A 22,687-nucleotide genomic window follows, 5' to 3' on the forward strand; every position below is an offset into this window, starting at 1 on the left:
GTATGCTCTTAAATGGCATTCTTCACAGAGAGCAGGGGAGGCAGCCTGGAGGAGGGCACCTTCTGGCAAGATGGGTTCTGGAAGGAGCAGATGAGGAAGCAGCCCACTTGGAACGGGGATACCTGTGGGGACAGGGTTCCAGGGTGAGTCACTGGCAGCACCTGTGGTGTGGAGCCCCTTGAGGGAAGTGTGTTCCCCAGAGGTCCTAGTGTGTTGGGAAAGGGACCTGTGTTGGAGGCAGATAGAGCAGGCCTAAGGTGGCTTCACTTGCCTCTGGTCACCTTGGGACCCAGGCACACATTCTGGAGGACTCCATGGGGGTGGTAGCCACCTCTCCTCCCACCTTCGTATATGGCTGCACATTCATTAAACATGCAGAATGAATAGGAATCTCCCTATCCTCTGCTCACCACATCCGCAGCCTGGAGGGACCCCAACTGAACTGGCCTAGGGAGGTGCCCTATTTAGACTTTCCCTCCAGAGTAGGTTGGGACAGAAGGCAGAGAGGGGTGAGAAGTGGCAAGAAGCAAGGGCAGGGCCACATCTGACTTGTCATTCAGAAAATATGTGGACACATTAGCTTATCTGTAGCTTGGTAGCTTTGGGGTCTAGGTTCTTGCAGACTCAAAACAAAATGCAGTGGCTTGCCTAAAAATAGGTGCCCTTCTGAGGCAGAGGATTGCCCCTGGCAGGTTCCTGGCCAGCACTGCCTGGTTCTGCAGTCAACTGGCTCACAGGGAGCCACCTGTGGTCTGGCCAAGACCCTTTTTGCTGCAGAGAGAGTTCTACCATGGTCCTCCATTTCCCCTCAGTGGACACAGCCCACTTTGCCCCCACTCCCACCCCCTCACACCTGCAGGGAACCTCAAAAGCCTGGGGCAGAAATAGTTCTGCAGTCCCCAGTCCCTCTGGCCAGCCTCTCCCTGCCACTTCCCTTCCTTCCCTACGCACCTCCTCTCTTTCTCCCTCCTTCCCTGCTCGCTTTCCTCCACCAGCCAGGACCCAGTCCTTTTTCCTGTGTCCAGAGGGCCACTGGTAAGCACCCCTCCCCACTGTGGTTGCATACCATGGTAGTGCCCACTCCCATTCACCCCTGTGGATGGCAAAGACAGACATGAGGCACAGACAGTGGAGAACCTGACAGATTTTATTAGAAGCTTTCAGAGCTGTCTGTGGGCTCTCATATGACCAAGAGTTCAAATTCTAAGTACAAAATCATCCCACCAGGCACCCACCCACACAAAGAAATCCTTTAAGGATCACAGTGGAGACCCCCCTCCCCAAACAGCCCACTATGAGCCTCCACCAGACAACCAAGCCCATGTGGACCTTAGGACCACAGCACCCATGGTCCAGGCACCCAAGCAGGCTGAGTACTTCCTATGAGGATACACCCGAGTTCCGCCTTCACAAAAGGCAAGCATGCCCATGGCATGGCCCGCCTGCGGGCGCCCTGCCCAGCAGCAACAGGCCCTGAAGAAAGTCCTCTACAGGATGGGGCTTCAGCAGGCCGAGCCCCTGACCCTACAAATATCATAGAACCCCGGCAGCCGGGGACTTCCCAGAAGTCACTTGCTGAAATGCAAACACAGAACAACCCCACGGGGTCAGACACTCGGCAGAAAATGGGCCCTGATTGTCCTAAAATGACAAGGACGTTGCACACACATTCTCTGAGGATGACCCCCTTGCTGGCCTGCCAGCCCGGGGAGGGAGCCTTCCGGAGAAGGGTGCATTCAACCCGGGCCGGACTGCGGCTGGGAAGGTCTTCCCTACACTCGAGAGGAACGGCTCGCCCTCTGGTCCTAGGCCGGGCGACCGCTGGGCCGCCGGGTCACCAGGGCCGCCAGAGGCCGCAGGCGGGCTGGCGCACGGCGGCGGCGGCCTTGGCCGAGGAGCGCGCGGGCGGGGGCGCGGCACCGGGCGCCTGGGGCTCTTTGGCAGGCGCGGTGGGCCCGGCCGGGGGCCGCTGGAAGTGGTAGAGCAGCTTCATCTGCGTGTCGCTGGCGGCGTGCAACGTCAGGAACTGCACAGCCTCCTGCAGGCACCACGAGTAGCCCTCGCTGTAGTCCTGATGCAGACTCTTGGGGCCAGCGGCCGCGGCGAAGGCTGCGGGGAGACAAGGCGGCGTGAGCCGGGCGCGGGGGCGCGGGGGCGCGGGCGTCGGCGTCGGCGCGGCGCGCGGCTCACCTTTGCTGTGCTTCAGGTAGCTGACGGCCATCTCCAGGATGTCCGCCTTCTCCAGCTTCGAGTTGGGCTGGTGCCGCGCGAACTCCTGTTCCAGCAGCAGCTTCAGCTGCTCGATGCTGCTATTGATGCGGTCGCGGCGCATCTTCTCCACCACTGGCTTCCGCAGCTGCGGGAGGAGGGGGCGTCAGGCGGCTCGGACCAGCCGGGACCGCGGGGGCAGGACCGCGCGCTGGGCGGGCTGGCACTTACTCTGTTCTTCTCCTTGGGGCTGAGCAGCTCCACGGCCACAGTGCTGGGGGCCATGCCTGGCGCGGAGGGGCAGAGCGGCGAGCGAAGCGGAGTGGGCAGAGCCAGGCGTCCCGGGCTGGCGCGACACAGCCCCGCGCGCCGGCCCTATATAGGCGCGGGCGGCGGCCCGGCGCCTGGGGCCCGGGCGCCGCGGCCGTTCCCACACTCAGCGGCCAATGGCGGCGCGGGCCGCACAAAGGCGCCGGCCCATTAGCGCACGCTAAATTGCCTGTGAATTGGCGCGGGCACAATGGGCGCTCCCCGAGGAGCAGGTGGGCCGCGCGGCACAATGTCCGGGCTGTGGGAACGCGCTCGCCCTCATTAGCATCCCGGGGCCTGAGGCTGGGAGCCCTGCGCCTCAATATGCTGCCTTTTCCCAGGCCGCGGGGAGGAGGAGGGGGCAGGAAGGAGCGCCCCCCTTCTTTGTCCTCCCCCTCCCCAGCGACTTTCCACTGCTGACTGGCAAAGGCCACAGGCGCAGATAGGGAAAGCTTTAGAATTAACAAGTGTGATGGCTTCCAGGGGGTGGGCACCTCTCCGACAGGGACCTGCTACTTATGCAGAAGGGAGGCGCTCTCCTGAACAGGCGCTTCTGTCACCCTGTCCACAGGAGTGCAGTAAGAGCCAGGCCCAGGCTCCTAGGCTCAACCCTTCTGGCCTCTGTCGCCAGTCCCCAGACTGTCATCTGGGACTTCCGACTTTTCCAGAGCTGGAAATTGTGGGTACATTTCCCCAGCTGACTGGGCAGCTTCAGTGGAGCCAGGGTTTGTGGGCATGTAAAATGCCCTGCATGCAGCCTGGCACCAGGCAGTCCCCAGAAAGTGGCATGTGGGCTGCTGTGGAGTCAGCAGGTGCTCCTCAGCACCCTCTCCTACCCCAGGAGGAGTGGTGGGAGTCAGACACAGCCCCCTTGGAGCTCAGGAGGGCTCATGGCTCCCACGTGCTCCATGTGGTCCCTGTTCATGCATGGTTTGTGGGAAGTCAGGTCTACACTTGGCTCTCTGCACAGCCTGGGGGCACTAGGGTCTGCTTTCCTCAGGTGTTTTGCCAGGGAGTGCCAGGTGACAGACAACAGGTTCAGCTGAGCAGGCCTGGAGTCCCACAGATGTGGTTTCAACTCAGATAGGCCTCCTCAAGCCCCTTAGGATAAGCGGATAACCTTGGTACCTGGCCAATGGCAGTGGCAGCTGTGGGACAACTAGTGACAGCCTGGACCCACTAGGGGAGGGCCACCTGGGAGCACCACCCCCCCGCTCCCGTTCTCTGACTCCGTGAGCCAGGAGGAGTCCATTGTCCTGCAGGGACTGAGGGAGAGGGTGGAGCCTGGGCCTTCTCCTAGAGGCAGACTGGGACCCAGAACAGTCCACTCAGGAGGCAGGGCTGAGCCCTGGGACCCAGGGGCCTGTTTCAGGGCACTGTGACCAGAGTTTAATCCAGGAGCTAGGTTCCCTGGATGGATGGCAGCCACATCCGAGTGTGGAATTGCACTTAATGCCTCATTAATTGCCTTAATGAGGGTCCAGTCACAACTGTCCCCTGCCCTGTCTTGGCAGTGACCTGCAACTACATGGCTTGCCTGGTGGGCTTGGCTCTGGTAGGCTCTCAGCCCGAGGAGTCACTCGTTACTACACATGGATCAGTCCACGATGTCAGGGGAAGGCTTGGCTTCCAGCCAGTGCTGGTGGCCTTCCCAAGGGCTAGCTAGTCACCCAAGACTCCTCGCCCCCCAGACCTCCTGCTACATACCTCCCCCTGAGCTGGGGGCTCCCCTTTGAGCAGATGGGACCCTCCCATGGCACTGACACTTGTTCCATGTGAAAGAGCAAATCGCACCTGGCAAGCCCAGGAGGGGGCTTCATGGCCACATGCCAGTGCTTTGGCTTCTGCAGCCCTGAGCACTGGCAGTGCCTGGCACTGTGGGGGTGGGCAGACAGGTCACATAGGCTGCAAGGGGCACGCAGTGAGGCTCAGTGGAGCCATTTTGCAGCTAAAGTGAGTTTTAGGTCAGGCGGCAGTCAGATTTGGGCATTTCCTGGGGAGGGGCTCCCTGGGTGGGCTGGGAGTAGGGAGGGCAGGAGGACTTAGTCACCTGTGTGCCTGTCGCCTGTCCCTGCCAGCCCAGGGCCCAGCACCAAGGAGGTGCTCAGACAGGGACTTAGGGAGTCAGGAACAAGTAGAGCAGGGTGAGCCCTGAGCCCAGGCTGGCCCTGGCCTGGGCATCAACCAGCTGGAAATGGGGTGTGACCCACCGCCTGGCTGCTGGCAGTAGGGACCCAGGGCTGTGCCCGGATATGGGGAGTGGGGGTGTGCAGGCGTGCTGCCCCTGGCTTTGAGGGGGTGGCGGCTGGGGCTGGTGTCCTGCTTGGGTTCCCTCCCTGAGCCTGCTCCTGTGCCCAGATGAGACGCGTGCCGGGGGATGTGGTCCAGTCCCCACCCCACCCCGCTGCCCGCCCACCCGCAGTGGGCCAGGACGGCGGCCTGCCGAGGTGAGGGTGGTGGGTGGGCCTGGGGGCTGCCTCCTTCTCCCCTCCTCCTCCCCTGCTTGGGCTGGAGCAGCTTTGATCCTATTTTCAGCTGTGGGAAATATGAAATGAATGGTGTCAAGTCCCAGCCGGATGAAAGGCTGGTTCCCTCCCCGAGTGCGGGCCAGATGGCAGCTCGGCGGCCTCCGAGGCACACGCCTGGCCTTTGTGGGCCGCTTAACACTGTGAATGGGGCCAAAGTGTGGGAAACTGGCTGGGCTCCTGGCTCACACCATCCCCTGTGAGTGGCTGGGGAGGGGGAGGGGGAGGCCGAAGGCTGCTCCAGGCTGTGGGGCTTTGCCCTTCAGAGCACTGGGGGGTGGGGGGGTGGGGAGTGTCCTCTGCCTCATCTGCTGCCAGCAGCTCAGGGTGGGATATACTTTGAGGAGGGAGGGAGTTTGTCCTGCTTGTAACTCCCAGAACCCACACCCTGGAATGCTCAATAAATTCGAGGGGTTTGGTAGCTGGGGTGGGTCGCGCTGTCTGGCGTTGATGCCCCTCTCACTCAGGTGTGCGCTTTACTGTGGACTCGGGGTTCCCAGCAGAGCCTACTAGACCAGAACAGCTATGCTGGAATCCATGCATTGAGGACCCAGCATTTCTGCACAACCCTCACTGTAACACCACCCTTCTCCCAGGCCGACTGGGAGGAAAGAGGCTTTGGGGAGGCATAGAGAGGCTGTGGGGCCAATGGAGGACTTCTCGCTGGTGGCAGTGTGAAATTGTGCAACACTGGCGTAAGCAGTTTGGAGTTTCCTCAAAAACTTACACATAAAATTACCATATAATCCAGAAACTGTCCTTCTGGCTCTGCACCCCAAAGAATCGAGCAAGGGCTCAAATAGATATTTTTAGGCTCATGTTCATAGCAGCATTATTTTTAATAGCCAGGAGGTGGAACAACACGTTTCCCCTGGTGGGTGAACAAAGAAAATACGTTCTGGCCACAGTGGCATATTACCCAACCCTTAGAAAGAAGGAAACTGACTCCTGCTGCAGCATGGCTGGACCTTGAGGACACAGCACTCAGTACCCTGTATGCTTCCACCTGTGGGAAAGACCTAGAGTCACTAAACTGACAGTCACAAAGTAGAACAGGGGTTGCCGTGGGCTGGGGACTGGAGGGAGATAGGGAGCCAGTGTTTAATGGGGACAGCGTTTCAGCTTGGAAAGACAAAAATGGATGTTGGTGCCGGTTGCACAACACTGCGAGTGTGTTCACGGTGCAGCATGGCACCGAGGTGCACAGCTGTCCTCCCAGCAACTGGGCAGGCCGAGCAGGAGATCACAAGTTCAAGGCCGGCCTTGTAGCTCAGTGTGACCTTGTCTCAGAAAAGGGGGTGGGGGTTCAGTGGTTGAATGCCTCGGGTTCAATTCCCAGTACCAAAAAAGGGAAACAAAACAAAAAACGGGAAAAGAGTAAGATGGCTAGGTTTCGTGTCGTGTGTACCTCGCCACAACTGGAGAAAGAAACGAGCTCACTTCTACTTGAAGAGCCACCAACGACCTCCTGCAGGACAGGTCAGATGCTCACTGCCCTCCTTGCCAGCCGGGACCGAGGTTCTCGGGGACGTTATGCAGTGCGTGGGCTGTGGAAGTGCTGGCCTCCCTGCCTGCTGCTCCTGGTTCCCTGCTCCTGGTTTCCGGTGGGGAAGTGGGGAGCAGGCAGACCAGGGAAGATCTGAAACCAGGCTGCCCTTCAGGGAAGGAGGCTCCTGGCTTCTCTAACCCCGTGACCTGCGCTTGGGGACTGTAGGTGGAAACTGCCTGAAATTGGCAGAAAGCCATGCTGCTTGTAGGGAGGTGGGGAAATGGCCCTTCTCCAGTGTCTCCCATGTCCAGGGCCACTTCATGGACTTGTGTCCCTGGAGTCCTGTGCTGTCCCGTGCCTGGGCTCATCCAGTGCTTAGCAGCCAGCTGCTTGCAGCAGGACAGGCATAGGCTCTTTTCCATTGGTGGACGAAGTGTCACTCACCCACCCCCAGTGAACAAGGACACCTGGGCACTGGGGAGCGGCTGCCAGAGGGGCGGGAGGGCATGTGTGTGCTGCGAGTCTGCCTGGGCTGAGGAGGGGGGGTCCCTGTCTCCCTTGGGCTCCAGGCAGGAGCTGCACCCGGTAGGGTGGGGGAGTCCCCCGCGACTGCACATCTGCCAAGCCCGCATAGAACACAGCCCCAGGACTTCTCAGGCCGGCCTGACGGGGAGCGCGTGTCCTGCTTCACAGCCCAGGGGCTGAGGGCTCAGAGGTCAAGTGGCTGGCCAAGGCCCTGTGTGTTGCCGGTCAGCGAACAGGGCATGTCGGCCCTGCTGAGGACCTGCCATGCGTGTGACACACAGGTCCCAGTGCAGACCTGACTACCCGGCGGGAGTCGTGCCCTTGTATGCATGCACTGCTGGCACTGAAAGGTGGCGAGGCCACACAGGGCGGGCTAGGGTTTGAACCCACAGCACTTGCTCTCCATCCTTCCTGAGCTGCAGAGCTAAGGAGGACACAGAGCTAATGTGGAGGGATGGCGTTGCCCCCAGCCCGCCCCAGGCACACCCTGGAGTGGGGCGGGCAGCACATCGATTGAGCTGCGCTAGGAGCCTGCACTCCAGATGGCGGGTGGCCTGACGGAAGGACAAAGGGCAGCCCCAGCGCGAAGGCGGCCAGTGATGCACACGCTGCCCTTTGTCACCAGGCAAGGCTGCCAGGGGTGTGGAGTGTGGGAACTGCCGGCTGTGTGGCCCCATCCCCACTTGAGGGTGCTCTGTGGGGTCCAGGAGGAAATGCCTAGATCCCTCTGCTCGCGGCCCCCTGCTAATTCCATGCACCCTCCCCTCTTGGGAACCAGATTAAAGAGCTGGGTCAACAAGTTGGGTGGTTCTTGTTCCCCAATTCCCATCCCTGTGGACAGCAGAGGCCTGGGCACAGTCTGGGCAGGGGACAGGCCTGGCCATGCACTGGTGAGCAGGGGAGTGCTGAAAGGGGTTGGGGTCCCTAACATGTAACTCAGTGGGTGCAGTTTGGTCCCACAGTTCTCTGCCCTAACCCTGCCTGTGTAGACACAGACTGCTCTTTCTGCCGGTATCTCCCTGGCATTTTGGTGGTATGCTGGGGCATGCAGCTGGGCTGTAGAGCCTGGGAGCAGCTTGACTCTGTGCCATTCCTCCGCAAGCAAATCTAGTTTGGGAGGCCCCGGGGCAGACCTTGGCTGGGCTGGTGAAGGAGACAGGTCCAGGCAAGGCAGGGCTTTACCTTTGGCTTTCTCCTGCAGAGACTGGTGAGCACATTCTGGGGCTTCCTGAGCCTCAGTTTACCAACAAGATGGGCTTTTTTCTGGCCAAGGCTCACCTGGGTCTCAAGGGACTGGCTCCAGGTTGCTGATAGTGAGGTGCCCTCAGGGGTGGCTGAGAAGATTGTCCTCTGCCATTTCCCCCATTTGACCCCAGAAGGAGCATGGATAGCTGAAACTGATGGCCCAGGATGCTGGCCATCCTCACCCAAAACAGGCTGGTGTGGCCCAAATGGGTGCCGCAGTGTCTGCACTGCACATAGAACCTAACCAAGGCCACCAAGTTAAAGGACAGGGTCCTCTGCCCACCTCCTGCTCTTGCACCAACCTGGCCTTTGAGGGTAAGGAGCCAGCTTTGAGGACTGAGCAGGGAAGAGCTGTACTGAGTGGCCATAGCCACTTCCAAGGCCCACCTTGGCTAGGTCTGGCTCAGCAGCTGCTGCAGGTCCCAGATCTGCTCTCTTGAGTGTGATTCAGAGAGTCCTGCATCCTGTTCCCTGGGACAGAGGGGGACAGTGAGTCCACTCATGGCTGAGTTGAGGGTGACCAGGACAGTCACCCGCCTATAGTGTGCTCCATCCCCTAGGTCCCTTTGCTTATCTGATGAAGGTGAGGCTCCATCTGGGGCCTGGGGCTTGGGACCAGGCAGGGCATCTCCAGCAGCCTCAATCCCAAAGTTCCTTCCATATGTTAGAGACCCTGTGAGGGCACCCAGGTTAGCAAACCACCGCCCACTGGCCCCTGAGCCTGGTACCTCCAGGTCTGGTGGGGATGGGGCTGGCACGCCCTAGGCCCTGACCAAGGTGCTCCATCCACTCCAGGGCCACTGGGGCAGCCATGAGGCTGGGAAGCGTGTTTCTGAAGCTCAGAGTCTCCTTCGGCCCGTGGGGATATCCCCATGCACTGCAGCCCCGAAATCCCAGGCTAGACTTCAAAATCCCCAGCTTCTCCCGCCCAAGTTCCGAAGGGCCTGGGCTCCACACCCCGGGGAAACAGGCGCCAGCCTCCGCCAGCCTCCACCAATTCCGGCCTCCAGGGCCTCAGCTTCTGCGTACAGTCCGCTGCCCTGGTGGCGGCGGGGACACGCGGGCCCCGTGGGGTGGGCTCGTGGCGCGCGGAGGAGGCGGTGGGAAAGCAGGGGTTGCGGGCTCTCACGGCGCGCGGATTAGGGCCGCCGGCCCACGTGGCCGCGCCTGGCCGCCCGCCCCCCCCGCGCGCCGGGGCAGGGCCGGGTCGCCATCCCAAGCTGGTTAAAAACCCCGCGGTGTCAGAGAGCAGCTCGTTCCCACCCCCTGAAAGGCAGACGAGCCCTTTATTGCTCTATTATAACGCGGAGCCAGATGGTCTTTTGGGAGTCGCCCCCCCGCGCGCCCCGCCGCCGCCCCCGTTCATTCAGAGGCAGGCCCGGCACTAATGCCGCGGCGCAGGCACGCTTCCCGCGCAGTGTGGGAACCGCAGCCCGGCCGGGAGGGCTCCCGGGACCCCGCCGTGCGCCGTGCGCCCTGGGCAGGGGCTTCACCGGCCTCGGCCTCCGTTTCTTGACCTGCCAAGTGGTGACAATGGCAGGACCCTCAGTAGGCTTGGGGGAGTCAAGTGAGTTGATACAGGTAGAGCTTCCCGGCAGGCGAGCACCAGGGCCCCTGCGACTTGTACCAACCCCGAGAAAGCTGATGCATTAAAAATAACGAACATCCGAAGCAGAATGGTATTTCCTGACCCGCAAAACGGGATGCAATTCAAATGTCAGCATCTGTGGATAAGAGCTAGTCGGAGCAGGCAGGCCATTCCCCTCTGCCAAAGGCGGGAAAAGGCAGGGGCAGTGGGAGGGGCGGTCCTCACCCTCCCTGCCCACTCTGGGCCGCTTGCCCAATTCCCCTGCTGGGGCTGGTGTGGAGTCCATCTGTGTGGAGTGGCCACCTCTGGAGGCTCAGCATCATCACATCCATTGCACAGGCAGGCAAAGTGAGACCCCAAGAAGTCAAGGTGACTGGAGTGGACTCTGGGGAGGGGTAGGCGGGCCCCCTTGACCCTGAGGAAAGGGGAAGAGCTGGGGGATCAGGGATAAGTGCTCTTTGGAGACATGAGGCCTGAGCACCCATCTGTGACCTCCTGGGCCCCCAACACCTAGATGGCAGAGACTCAGGCAAGAGGGTCCTCCTACCCCTGCTGGACAACTGACAGAGCTGGGATCCTGGCAGATGAGGACAGGCTGGCGGGGGACAGTACACCAGGGGTTCCAACACTCTGCAGGCCAGTTGAGACAAGAAAAGGGACTTCCCATTCTGGAGCCCCACGGCTCAGAAGGGCCTCTCAGCCCTCCTCCAGGTAACTGGCCCACCACTGGACTCCCTCGGTCCTCTTAGGCCCCACATTCAGGAATAATCAGCTGCTGCAACCCAAAGCCCTCGTGGCTACCTCTGAGCTGCTCCTCACCCTGAATTCTGCCACCCTCCAAAAAAACCACGGTGCCCCCCACCCATATTTGTGTAGGGATCTGTCCAGTGACCCACCGAGGCTGGGAACTGCCTTAAGATCAGCCAGGCCGTCCAGCTGGAAGCTGAGTGCTGGGGTGGAGGGTGACCCCAGCCAGTCCAGTAGGGAGGGAGCTGGGGTGCCACCCTCCGAATCTGTCTTCCCAGGCCTGTGAGAAGTGCAGGAAGCCTGGTGCAGAGGAGGGGCTCTGAGTCCAGCCCACTCGTTTACTCCTCAGACCCAGCAGGGACCCCACCTTTACCTCTTGCCTTATCCCTAGGACAGAGGTGGGCCCTCGCCTCAAACCGGGGCGGAATGTGGCACCCCACAAGTGACACCTCTGGCCTTGAAGGTGCTGGGCAGGTTTCAGAAGGTTCTGTTCCCCCTAGGAACCCTGAGGTAGTTTCCAGCACTCCCCACCCACTGGGCAGCCCACCTCACCCTAGGGCCAGCTTAGAGGACACGAGTAGCCCTTGCCAGCCCCCTGGGCCCTGCTTTTCTGTGAGACGGAGAGGAGGGGGCTTAGGTGGTATCTGTGGCAGTGGAGCCTGGTCAGTCTGAGGCCACGTGGTAGGGACCCGGGGTGCCAGGCACAGAGGCTGTGGACTGCCCAGGCCGCCTGCCCAGTCCTAGCTCTGCGTGCCTTCCAGGCAGGCACAGAGGCCTCCCCTCTTCCAGAGGGGATTTGGGCGGGAGGCCTGCTCAGGGTGGGTTCCCACACCCGCCCCCTGCTGTGTACATTCATCTTTCACAAAAGGCGCGTGTGCGGCTACAAACCCATTCGCCATGGGGCTGCCTGGGCTTTGTGTGCTGAGCTCCTGGCCCCAGAGGCCATCTGGGGAGCAGTCCTCCCAGTGGGCAGGGTGGGGGCTCCCCCCAGGCGGCCTTTCCGGCTCCCAGCAACCCCAGAGGGGCCAGGCCGCACATCTGGCCCTCCAGTGCTGTTCCCACAGCCCGCTGTCCCCTTGCTCTGGTCCTGACTTGGCGAGGTGTGAGAGAAGTGCTGGGGTCACCCCTGCCACTGGCTGCCACGGGAGGGCTGCGATCTCTGGGCTCCCGGGGCCCGGTGTCTTCAGCTGTGAAGTGGGGCCTGGACCGAGGGTACATGGAGGGTTCAGGGCAGGCTCGAGCCCCAGCCCCAGGCACTGCCAAGCCTCTGCTTCTGCCTCCCTCTGCCTTCGGTTTCCTGGTGGTGATCCAGGTCCAGGTTCTGGGCTGCCTGGCGTCTGGCAAGGGGTCAGGCAAGGCCAGGGTGACCTCAGACAGGCAGCTCAGTGTGCTCGTGCCCCTCTCAAGACTCTGAGCAGAGAGATGTACATTCTGTTCAGCTTGTATGCAGTAGGGGCTAAATAAATTTGTAGTTTCCTGCCAGGTCTCCAGCCCTGAGCACCTCATGTCTGACCACAGCCTTGGACTTGCCTTGCGCTTTCCTGGCTGTGGACACATGGCATTGGGGGTGGGGTGGAGGATAGCCCCAAGTAAGCCTTTCTGTTGGGTACTACCTCCCGGAGGGCCAGACCTGGACCATCAGGTGGGTTGGGCAGCCTTGCCTGCCCTGGTGGGCATTTCTGAGCTGGGGCAGCTGGGGGCAGGGAGCGCGGTGTTTGAGGGTTGCTCCATCAGGGGACCCTTCCTGGCCAAGCTGGGGCCAGAGCTTGGTGGATAGGACCTCTGTGGTGCCTCTGCCCCCACCCTGGCTGGGGGGTGGTCCCTGACAGGGTGTCCTGCAGGCCCAGAGATAATCCCAGCTTTTGAGAGGCTGTGAGAGGCTGGCTCAGGGACTTTCCCACAGCCCCACATAAAGGCCCTGCGCCAGCTGCTCTCCCACAAAAGGCGCCTGGCCATTCAGGGTCTCCAGGTGGGCGGGGCCAGCAGAGCGGCAGCCACAGGCTACCTGGCCACCCCCAAGCCAGACTAGTTGGCCGTGAGGGCCTCCTTGCTGGCGTGTCACACTGCTGGCACACCCTTTGCTCCCAAGCCTGGCCTGCCACGCCTGCCACTCACTCCCACTCCTAGCCACCCAGCAGCGCACCCTGCCACTCAACATGAGGGACAGAGAGGGACACAGTCAGTCTGAGACCTGGGCAAGGCCTCCTCCCTCCATCTCAGCTTCCTCATTTGAGATGTGGGACGGCCCACTGCCCCTTCCTGGGCTTGTGGAAGAGGCCCTCTGAGGCCAGCTGTTTGAGTTACCAGCTCATGAGAGGGGCTGGAGTGGGGCGCCGGGGTCCCTGCTCCCAGGAATTAGCTATCTGGAGCATCTCCGGTGACGAGCTTAGAATATGAAGACCAAAGCTGGGTGTGTTGGTGCACGCCTGTGGTCCTAGCCAATCTGAAGGCTGAGGCAGGAGGATCAAAATTCCAGGTCACCTTGGCAACTTAGTGAGACCCTGTCTGGGAATAAAAAGGGCTGGGGGTGAAGCTCGGTGGTAGAACACTTGCCTAGCATGTGCAAGGTCCTAGGTTCAAACCCAGCACCACAAAAAAGAAAGGGGGGGGGGGGGAAGAAAAGAGGACCAGTCTGGAGGAGGGAGGCAAAAGGGGGGCTTCCCGGAGGAGGTGGCTGCTGGGGCCTGGACTGTCAGAGTGCAGGAGGAGCAGGGGGAGTCTGGGAGCCACGGTCCTCGCCTCTATTTGCAGGGTCTGGTGTAAAACATCCCATCTCGGACATTTCTGGGACTGTCTCTGGCTTGCTGGGAAGAGGGTCAGATGTAAGCAGCCGCGAGAGACCCCAGAGGACCGAGTGTGGAGGAGAGGTCAGATGGACAGATAAAGGCCAGTGGGATGCTCATCCTGCAGAAAGCTGGGGGCGCGAGGAAGGAGCTGCTCTGGAAGCAGGCCCCTAGGGATGACCACTTCCCCTGTTCTCTGTGCCAGCGCAGTCCAGTCTGCAAGACCACTGGGACCCCAGCGGGGGCTGGAAGGCTGGACTCCTGGCGAGGAGCCTTCCAGGCAGTGACCCACGTGTCCCCCGGCCGCTTCACCCACTCCCGCATCAGGGGGCGGGGCGCATCATTATTCCAGCCCAGCTGGGGAGGGGGTGTTGTCCTTCCCTGGCCACCGATTGGCTGCCGGGCGTGAGAAAGCCTCCGCGCCCCCCGCCCTTCCCACCTCCCGCAGCCTCTGGACCTATAAAGAGCCCTTCCCCTCTGGCCGCCGCCGCTTTCCCGCGGCCCTCGCAACCCGCGCGCGGGCACGGCCTCCTGAGTGAAGAGTGGTCCAGTGCGTGCCTTCGAGGCAGCGCCGCGGTCCCGGCAGGGTCCTCCGGCCCTCCTGCCCGCCCGCTGCCCTTCCCGCTGGAGTTCTCGCGCGCCATCCCAGCTTGAGCTGACCGAGGAGCAGCGTCCCGGGTGAGCCCCGCACCCGGACTGGCGGAGGGTGGTGGCGGGGGTCGCCCAGGCGGCAGGGCGCTCACCAGCCCCCTTCGCTCTGTAGCCTGCCCGCCAAGCCGCGAGCCTTCGAGCCTTTTTGCACGGAAGGAGCACGGAGGGAGCTCGGGAGGAGACTGGCCGAAGAGACCCTGGTGGGCCCCAGAGCAGTGCGTGGGCGCAGCCTCTGCGGCAGGGAACCAAGCGGCGAGCTGGTGACCATGGCGCCAGGTCCCTGGAACCAAGGGAGAGGGCCTGGGGCATGGCTTCTCTAGCAGCAGCGATTTGCTGCCCCCCCCCCCGCCCCATTTCCTGTCCAGCTTCAGGGCAGGGGGGGAGCAGTGCATCCTGTGTACAGGTGCACAGCGGTTCTCAGGACGACAGACTGCATGTCGAAGGAAGGGGTCCTGGCCGGGTTTGGTGTGCTCTGAAGACTGCAGACTGTCTAGCTGTGTCTGCAGGGGAACTGGGCCAGCCCCTCGGGGAGGGCAGGTGTGTGGGGAGGGCCTGGGCACAGCCTTCCCAGACAGGTCCGTCGCTGGATTCTGCTCCCTCCCGGCTGGCAAAGGGTTCTGTGCTTTACATTAAAGCGGGGCTGGGCGGGAAGTGCTGTACCTGGGGCTGCAGCGGCTGTCTGCTGGGTTCTGAGGGATGTGTGCATGCTGTCTCAGAGCTGTGCATCATGGAGTTTGAATAAAGGTGCTTGTCTGCAGCCTCTGCCTGAATCTCTCGTCCCTGCTGAAGCTGCCTGCAACCTCTGAGGTGGGGGTCCCTGCCCATACCCTGGTGACTCTGTGCCAAGGGCTTCCTGGGCTGGACCCCTGCCCTGCTGGCCTCATCCCTGGTCCTGTGGTCAAGGCCCAGCACCACACACCCTGGATTCCAATGACCAGGAAGATGCTCAGGGATGCTCTGAGTTGGGATCATTCCTTCTCTCCCAGGGTGTGTTGGAGGAGACTTGGTTTACCCAACATAAGCTGACACTGTCTCTCCCTTCCCCTCATTCCCTGTGTAAGCACTGCCTTCTTCCAACTTCCTGGCCTTGCTCAGTGTCCCTGGCTGAAGCCCAGGACCCAGAGTAGCCCTTGCATTCCCCCCTGGGTGGGTTGGAGGAGGACAACATTCTTAACGGTATGCAGAGTGGGGCGCCATCCCATGCCTAACACGGAAACCCCGCCCAAGGAACTCCTGGTCTGACAGCTGGGGAGCCAGGGCGGGTTTTGCTGCCCCCTGGTGGCTGCTGGCCTGGTCCTGCAACCTGTGCAGGGACGACAGGAGGTCTGGACTTTCTCCCCGGGCAGCTGCAGGTGGACCCGCTCCAGGACTGTCTACTCCAGCTGCATGGTTCTCAGCAGCCACCAGTGGTCGCACTGTGGCACCTGTCTGAGGGTAGTGATGGGGACAGCAGGAAACCCAGGTCTGGGCGGGTATTTCTGCAGGTTCTGGGAAGTTGGTCTGGGAGGCGGAGACCCAGATGGGAAGTTATCTGTCTGGGAAAACCCCAGGTCCCCTGGAGGTCCCCTCACAGGTTGTGACCTGGCTGAGGCCTAAGGCTAGGCGGGGGCAGCAGTGGGTGGCCACCTGAGCTGTCTGTGGCCGTCCTGTTGGTGCCCCTGTGCTTTATGTCAGGCGGGGTTCCAGCTCCCAGGACCTGAGCTGCACTCACTCAGTTAAGGGTGCCTCCCCGCGTGCCTTCCCACACTGACCCATTCCATGTCTCTCCCCTGAGGGCGGAGGAGCCTGGCAGCCATCCTGTGCCCCATTATCCAGCATGTGGGAGGTGCTGCATGAACGTGGGCTTGGCAGAGCAAGGTTCCTGGGGCCTGAGGAGCCCTGACCTAAGGGCTCACTGGGAGCCATCCATGTCCCTTGTCAGGATGGGGGGCAGACATTCCATGGGGCAGCCACTGCCAGGTGCCTGGGGCAGGTGGCTCCTCCCCTGCCCAGCCACACTTGGGGCCTCTGCTCAGGGCCAGGGCTGGACTGCCGGTTTCAGCCCTGGCTTCCTGAGCGCTCTGCTTTCCTGGTCAGTGGGGTGGTTGGTCGCATGGCAGGCCAGGGCTCCAGGAAGCTCATCTGCCATCTGCAGCAGTGCTGGAGGTCTTGACGATAGATTTTTTTTTTTTTTTTTTAATGGTACTGGGGATTGAACCCAGCCTTGCCCATCCTGGGCAAACTTTTAATTTTGAAACAGGATCTTATTAAGTTGCTGAGGCTGGCCTCAACCTCCTGAGTCACTGGCCTCCTGGGTCACTGGCCTCCTGAGTCACTGGGATCACTGGTGAGGTCACATGCCCAGCTTGACAATACCTTGTTCAGGGACAGTCTGAAGGCTTGAGTGCCTTACTGGGAACACAGAATATGGGCCTGGGGAGGAGCAGAGCATCACCCCCTGCAGGAAGCCCACACTGCTTGGGGCTCAGGTGGCTCTTCTGAAGTCACATAGCACCCCTGAGCCCAGACACTCCCAGGGTGGGGGTTCCGATCCTTGTTCTGGAAGCACTGAACATGCTCATGGGAATTCTTCTCTCACAGGGACACAAGGGTGGCCTTGGCGGGCTGGGCAGAGTTGACAGGCCCAGGTGAGTGACTGGTGGGTCCAGAGCATCCCCAAGGCACACCGTGTCAGACTCCTCCAGCTCAGTCCATGAAGAAGAGGACCAGCTATCTAGCACCCCGCAGCCTGAATATTCTGAAGCCACTGGTGTGCACGGCCACCCCACTGTCCATCTCCAGAACTTCCTCATCAACCCCACTACAACCCCACCAGCCTCCCTGACCTCAGCCCACCCTGTGCATCTGTGGACCTCCTGTCCAGGGCCTCCTGGGAGTGGGCTGTGCAGCTGACCGAGCCCTAATGGGGAAGTTGTGCATCCCCTGGGGCTGCCGGTCCTCACGGCCAGGCATGCTTGCCTAGCTCTTGAGAAGACATTTCTCACCATATTCAAACGAGGTGGAATTGAAAGTAGACAGCCCCTCCACCTGCCTGGGAGGCTGGCCAGCGACCTCAGGACAGAGGCCAGCGTTCAGGCGTGTGCCACCTTTCATGGACCTTAAAGGGACCTGCTGTCTCCCCCTTGGGGTGTGTGTGTGTGTGCAGGCCCCTTCAGCCAGGCAACCCGCCCTGGTCAGCAGGAGAAGGAGCGCCTGGGTATCTGGAGGCACTCTGCCCTGTCCACAGGGAACTTGGGTTCTGACTGGAGACAGCATGGACTGAAGTGTGTTCCCGCAAACTCATGCCCGTGGCCCAGGGCGTATGAAGATGGGGCCTGTAAGGAGCGGGGCTGAGGTAGAGGGAGGCTATCTGGGGTGCCGGTGCCCTTACAAGAGGTGAGGACACACCAGAGCACAGGCAAGGTGCCCTGGGCGGGCAGGGAGGGCCTCGGGAGGAGCCGGCCCTGCCCCGTGGGCGGCACCTGCATCCTCCAGGGCCACCAGCACAGGTCTGCTGGCTCGGCCCCTCCCAGCCGTGGCGCGCCTGGACTGGTTCCCAGTTCTCGGTAATTAGGAACTAAGATGCTGCAGACTCCTTCCAACAGCTTAATCCGTTTTACTTGGTTGCAGGTGAGGAGTGGAGTTACTGGCTCAGGCGGAAGGCGCGTCTGCAAGAGTTGCCAGAACATCTCTCTGCAGCCCCTCGAGTGCACCTGGAGCTCCCCCACTCCACACCCTGTGACCCTTGGCCATTCTGATGTGTGCCATGCTGTGTCATTGCGGCTTTGATTTGTATTTCCTTCCTCACCAGTGACGTGGAGCCTGGTCGTGAGCCCTTTGTCCTAAGTCAGACCCTTTGCCTATTTAAACAAAACAAAAACAAAAACAAAACAACAAAAAAAAACTGGTCTGTTTGGACCTGCAATGTCCCCCAAAGGCTCAAGGCTTGGTCCTCAGGGTAGTGCCAACAGTAGGAGGTGGGACCTTTAGGAGGTAGACCTACTGGGAGATGGTTAGGTTGCTGAAGATGTGCTGTAGAGGGGGATTTGGAGACCCAGGCTTTCCTTTCTCTCTCTTTGCTTCAAAGAGTCCGTGAGCTGAGAAGCTTTTCCTGCTAGGTGTTCATGCCGTGACGCACTGTCTCACCACAGGCCCAAAGCAACATGGTCAATCAACCATGAACTAAAGCTTCCGGCCAGAACAAACCTTTCCTCTTTTTAAAATGATTATCTTAGGTATTTTGTTAGAGTAATGAAAAGCTGACTAACATTTGTCTTTTCATTGAAATATAAGATTGTTTTAAAAATATGTCTTTTGGATACAAGATTTATGTACTGGATTCCCCCTCAGTGTGGTTTGCCTTTAATTTCTTTAACATACTTTGAAGAGCAGAGGTCTTTAATCTTGATAAAGCCCAGCTTAGCAGTGTTTCTGTTGCAACTCGCTGGTGTTTGAAGAAAGTCCATTCACTTGCAATGAATGCCTGCAGGTGACACCTCAGTCCGCCTGAGTCTTGAAATCCGAGTCATTGGTCCTCATTTTGCTGCATCTTGACAAGTTGGTGCACCATGTGCAGTATTCCAAGGTGGTCTGTGGTCTTGGGGGGAATCTACCATGGCCTCATCTCTGCTTGACCGTCACCTGTCTGACGGTACATTCCTTTGTATTTGTCCTTGGCTGGAGGGTTTGTAGGTTTCTTGTAATTTAGAAAAATCCCTGCTACTATTGTTTCAAGTAGTTTCCCTCCCTTCCCTGGCTCTTCCCCTGGGGGCTTCCGGGTCCTTCGGTGTTCCATGCCTGAACTTGTCCAGGGGCTGTTTGTTTCTTCCGTTTGAAGTTCATCTTGGACAGTTCTATTCCTGCAGCTTCACACTGGCTGATGTCACCCTGTGACTGACCCCTCTGCTAAGGGCTGAGGGGTGTTGGCAGGTGGAGGCTTGAACAGGAGAGCGGTGGGCAGGGGCTGTCCTAAGAGGTGGGGACTTGAGAGCGGGACTTCATCACCATGAAGGTCAAACAGGTCACATGCTCCCTGGGGCCATAAGGACTGGTCCCAGAGAGAAGTGGAAAGTGGGACACAGACACAGGGACGCAGGGAGACACACAGCCCTGCTGAGCTGCATCCTGGACCTCTGGCTTCCAGAACTGCAAGAAGATAAACGACACCCTCTCCAAGCCGCCCGCCTGGGGGTTTTGTTACAGCAGCCTTCAAAAACAGATACGCACACTCAGCATTAATTTATGTCTGTGTATGTGTCCTTTTTTTGGTACTTGGGATTGAACACAGGGTGCTCTGCCACTGAACCCCCAGCCCCTTTCATCTTGTATTTTGAGACAGGGTCTTGCTCAGTTGCCCAGGCGGGCCTAGAACTCATGATCCTCCTGCCTTGGCCTCCTGAGTTGCTGGGATGACAGGTGTGATCACCCGGCTTCGCATATTCTTCATTTCAGGTTTTACAAGTTCTACTGGGATCTTTTTTAATAACTCCCATTTCTCATTTTATTTACCTTTTCCTTCAAAGTCTGTTCTAATTGTTATTTCAGGGTCCTGGTCTGACAATTCTGTCATCGCTGTCATTTCGGGACCTGTTTCTACTGACATTTGGGTCACATTTCCCTGGGTTTTAGTCTGTGGGTGGTTTCCGGTCGTGTGATGAACACTCTGTTCTCTGTCCTGATAACCTGGGCCTCAGGCTGGGCTCCCTTTAAAGCCGGTGTTGTCAGTTAACTCTTCACTTTGACGTTCCGTGGCTGGTTTGTTTGTTGTTGTTTTCAAATAAGTTTGTGAGAGCAGATCTCCAGTGGCTTTTGCTCTAGGGACAGTTTGGCCGACCTCTCTGGCCTCTGTGAGGTCTCTACTGGCCACCTGAGTGGTCCCCAGGGTCCTCCCAGGGTGGCTGCTGAGGGCTCCATGTTCCTGGGGACGGGCAGCTCTGTGGCTCTGCAGACTCGAGCTGGGTGCTTCACACGCGGGGCTGAGTGCTCGGGGGACTCTGGGACCAGGGCAGCTTCTGGTCGCTGTGGTCCCCTCCTTTCTGGAACTCCGCTTAAGCAGTCCTGAGCTCCTGGACCCCTGGGGTGCGCTGGACTGCCCCGGCTGCCCCGGGCCTCTCCAGTGAAGATGGAGCAGAGCTCCGGGGACTCGTGACACTCCTCCCGGGACCACGGGACCACACGATCACGCGTCCACCTTGCTCAATTTCTGAAAACCGTTGACTCACACTTTTTCCATTTCTGGCTTTTGAGGCAGCGGGGTAAACCCAGCCTGTAATTCCACATGGCTGGGAGTGAAGGGACCAGTTCCCCTTCCGCAACAACTCGGGCTGCCTCCAGTGTCCCGCGCTGCCCTGGGCGGCAGTGGGCCTCCTGCACACGGCCCTCGGCTCCAGTGAGTGTCTTCCTGGATCCAACTGTGTAATGATTTAAAAACCTTCCGTTGACCTCCGAATCGCTGCCCAGTGCGCGGTACCCAGACAGGGTGGGGGCGTCAGCAGAGGTCACGATCCCTGCCTGGCCCTCCTCCTGGGGCTGCTTTCTCTTCCTCCACCCGCAAGCGCACCCTCCCCCTCGGCACAGGGCAGCAGCTGCCCGGTTCTGAGCCCAGGGGAACCCTGAAGCCCCCGAGGCTTCCTTACGCAGGCTCTGTGGCTGTCTCCTGGCCCAGCCCCTGTCCAGCCCTCCCCTGCTGCCACTTGCAGTCCCTCCACCTGCGTTCAGAACCGCCTCCTCGGCCAAGCCTGGGGGCGGCTGGGGAGCAGGGCGCCTCCTTGAGAGGAGGGTGGTGGCTGGCACCTAGGCTCTGGGCTGTGTCCTGACCGGGTGGTGACAGCGTGACGCTCACCTGAGGGGAGCATGCGGGCCTGAACTGGGTGTGGCAGCGCGGCTGGAGCAGAGGAGCGAGCAGGGCAGGCGAGGGACAGGAGCTGTGGAGAGGCCGCTGAGAGGCCCCTGAGGGTCAGGGAGGGGAGAGGGCAGCTCATGGTCAGAGTCACAGCTGACAAGGTCCTCGGTGCTGCTGGGACACCAGAGTGGAGGAGCAAGCGTGGGGACAGGGCCTGGCCGGGGCTATGCTGGGGTCAGGGGCAGTGTGGCTGGAAGGAGAGGATTTGAGGAACGTCCGACGGGCAGGTTCCTGGAGCTCAGAGGCGGCTGGATAGGCAGGCGAGGGGGGTGGGTGCAGAACACAATGGGGTCCCTGGCTCCCAGTTCCTGCCAAGGACAAGGGGGAAGGACCAAGGGCCTGAAGAAGTGAGCTTGAGATGCAGCTGAGATGTCTGAGACGGCGGTCGATGCCCTGGGCTGGAGCTCCGAGCTGGGGATCGGGCTGGAAACCCGCCCGCGTCACCCGTTCCGCTCTGAGGAGCAGGCTGGGCTCTAAGCAGGCGCCTGACCCCAGATCCCTGTGTGCAGAGTCAGCCTCTCTGTCCACCCTACACTCCACCACGTGGGCTGGAGGACCCACTGTGGACATCCTGGAGTCCCACCCCCCACCCCACCTGGGCTGCTGGGACCCTCCCACCAGGACCCAGCTGGGCTCCCTCCTCTGCACAGAAAGCTGAACCAAGCCTCTCAAGCGTGGAGGGTGGCCACGTCCAGCACTGAGCATCCCTCCTGGGGCCCAGCTGAAGTCGCGCCTCGGCAGGGGCGGACCCCAGCACCTCTCTCTGCTCAGCCGCGGCCCTCCCTCCTTGTCCCCAAAGGCACCTCTTTCCTCTCCAGAGCCCCAGTGGCATCAGCTGCTCACTCCAGAGCCACGGCATGAGAAGTGCGACCTTAGATCCTGCTCTCACTGGACAGTGGCTGGAGGGAGGAGCCAGGCCTGGCCCTCAGCCCACTACCCAGCCCGTGCTTGCACAGAGCAGGGGAGGCTGAGGGTGGCCTCGAGGCAGAGGAGCGGAGGGGGCTGGGGTGCCTCGGGACCCCATCCTCGCATCCTCCAGGACTGGGCTCAAGCACGGGAGTTCTGAACACTCCCGCCCACACACATTTCCCCGGGTTCTCCCTACAAGAAGAAAGGGGAAATGTCACCGGGGATTTCCAGACAGGCCGCTGGAGCCTGTCTTGCGGGAAGCTGGATCTGAGGATGACACACCTGAGATGCAGCACCCTGAAGGCACCAGACAGTAGGGGCTCAGCCCTGGGGGCTGCGGGCTGGGACTCCTGCTGCCCCATAAGCCGGGGTGGGGAGCAGAGAGGCCTGGCCTTGGTATGAGGTCTGTGTTGGGCGTCTGTGGCCACCTGCCTCTGCCTCAGCTCCCACTTGAACTGGGGGTGTGCACAGATGTCCTCTACATACCCTGCTGCCCAGCCCAGCCCTGAGGGTGTGCTGAGGTGGGTGTCCAGCAGGAATCCTTGTGGACCAAGAGAGGGGACCTGGCAGCCTCAGGTCACATGGACACAGGAAGGAGGGGCCTGGGGAGTGGACTCTGGTGCCAGCCACCAAGAACGTGGATCTGAGGAGTCCCAGGCTCAACCGCTCTTTGCTGACTCCTGTGGGCCAGGGTTGAAGGGGTGGGGAGTCCCCGCAGGTGACAGCCAGTGACGTGGGTGCCTGGGGGGTAGCAAGTAGCTGGGTCCAGCCTGCTCTGTGGGCCTCCTTTCTGTCACCGAGGACCCCAGAGCCCTGAGCACAGCCTGG

At 60.7% G+C, this 22,687-nt stretch overlaps 1 protein-coding gene across 1 annotated transcript; it reads right to left on the reverse strand.

Annotated features, from left to right (window-relative positions):
- Positions 1 to 196: 196 nt before the first annotated feature.
- HES5 (hes family bHLH transcription factor 5) lies at positions 197 to 4,901 on the reverse strand. The gene is made up of 3 exons (XM_079149928.1): positions 2,440 to 4,901; positions 2,191 to 2,356; positions 197 to 2,109 (listed from the first exon to the last, which is right to left on the reverse strand). The coding sequence occupies exons 1-3, from the start codon at positions 2,491 to 2,493 to the stop codon at positions 1,835 to 1,837; spliced, it is 495 nt and encodes a 164-aa protein (XP_079006054.1). The 5' UTR covers positions 2,494 to 4,901; the 3' UTR covers positions 197 to 1,834.
- Positions 4,902 to 22,687: the final 17,786 nt, after the last annotated feature.

This window comes from Sciurus vulgaris (genome assembly GCF_902686455.1).
Source record: "Sciurus vulgaris genome assembly, chromosome: 1".
Classification (NCBI taxonomy): domain Eukaryota; kingdom Metazoa; phylum Chordata; class Mammalia; order Rodentia; family Sciuridae; genus Sciurus; species Sciurus vulgaris.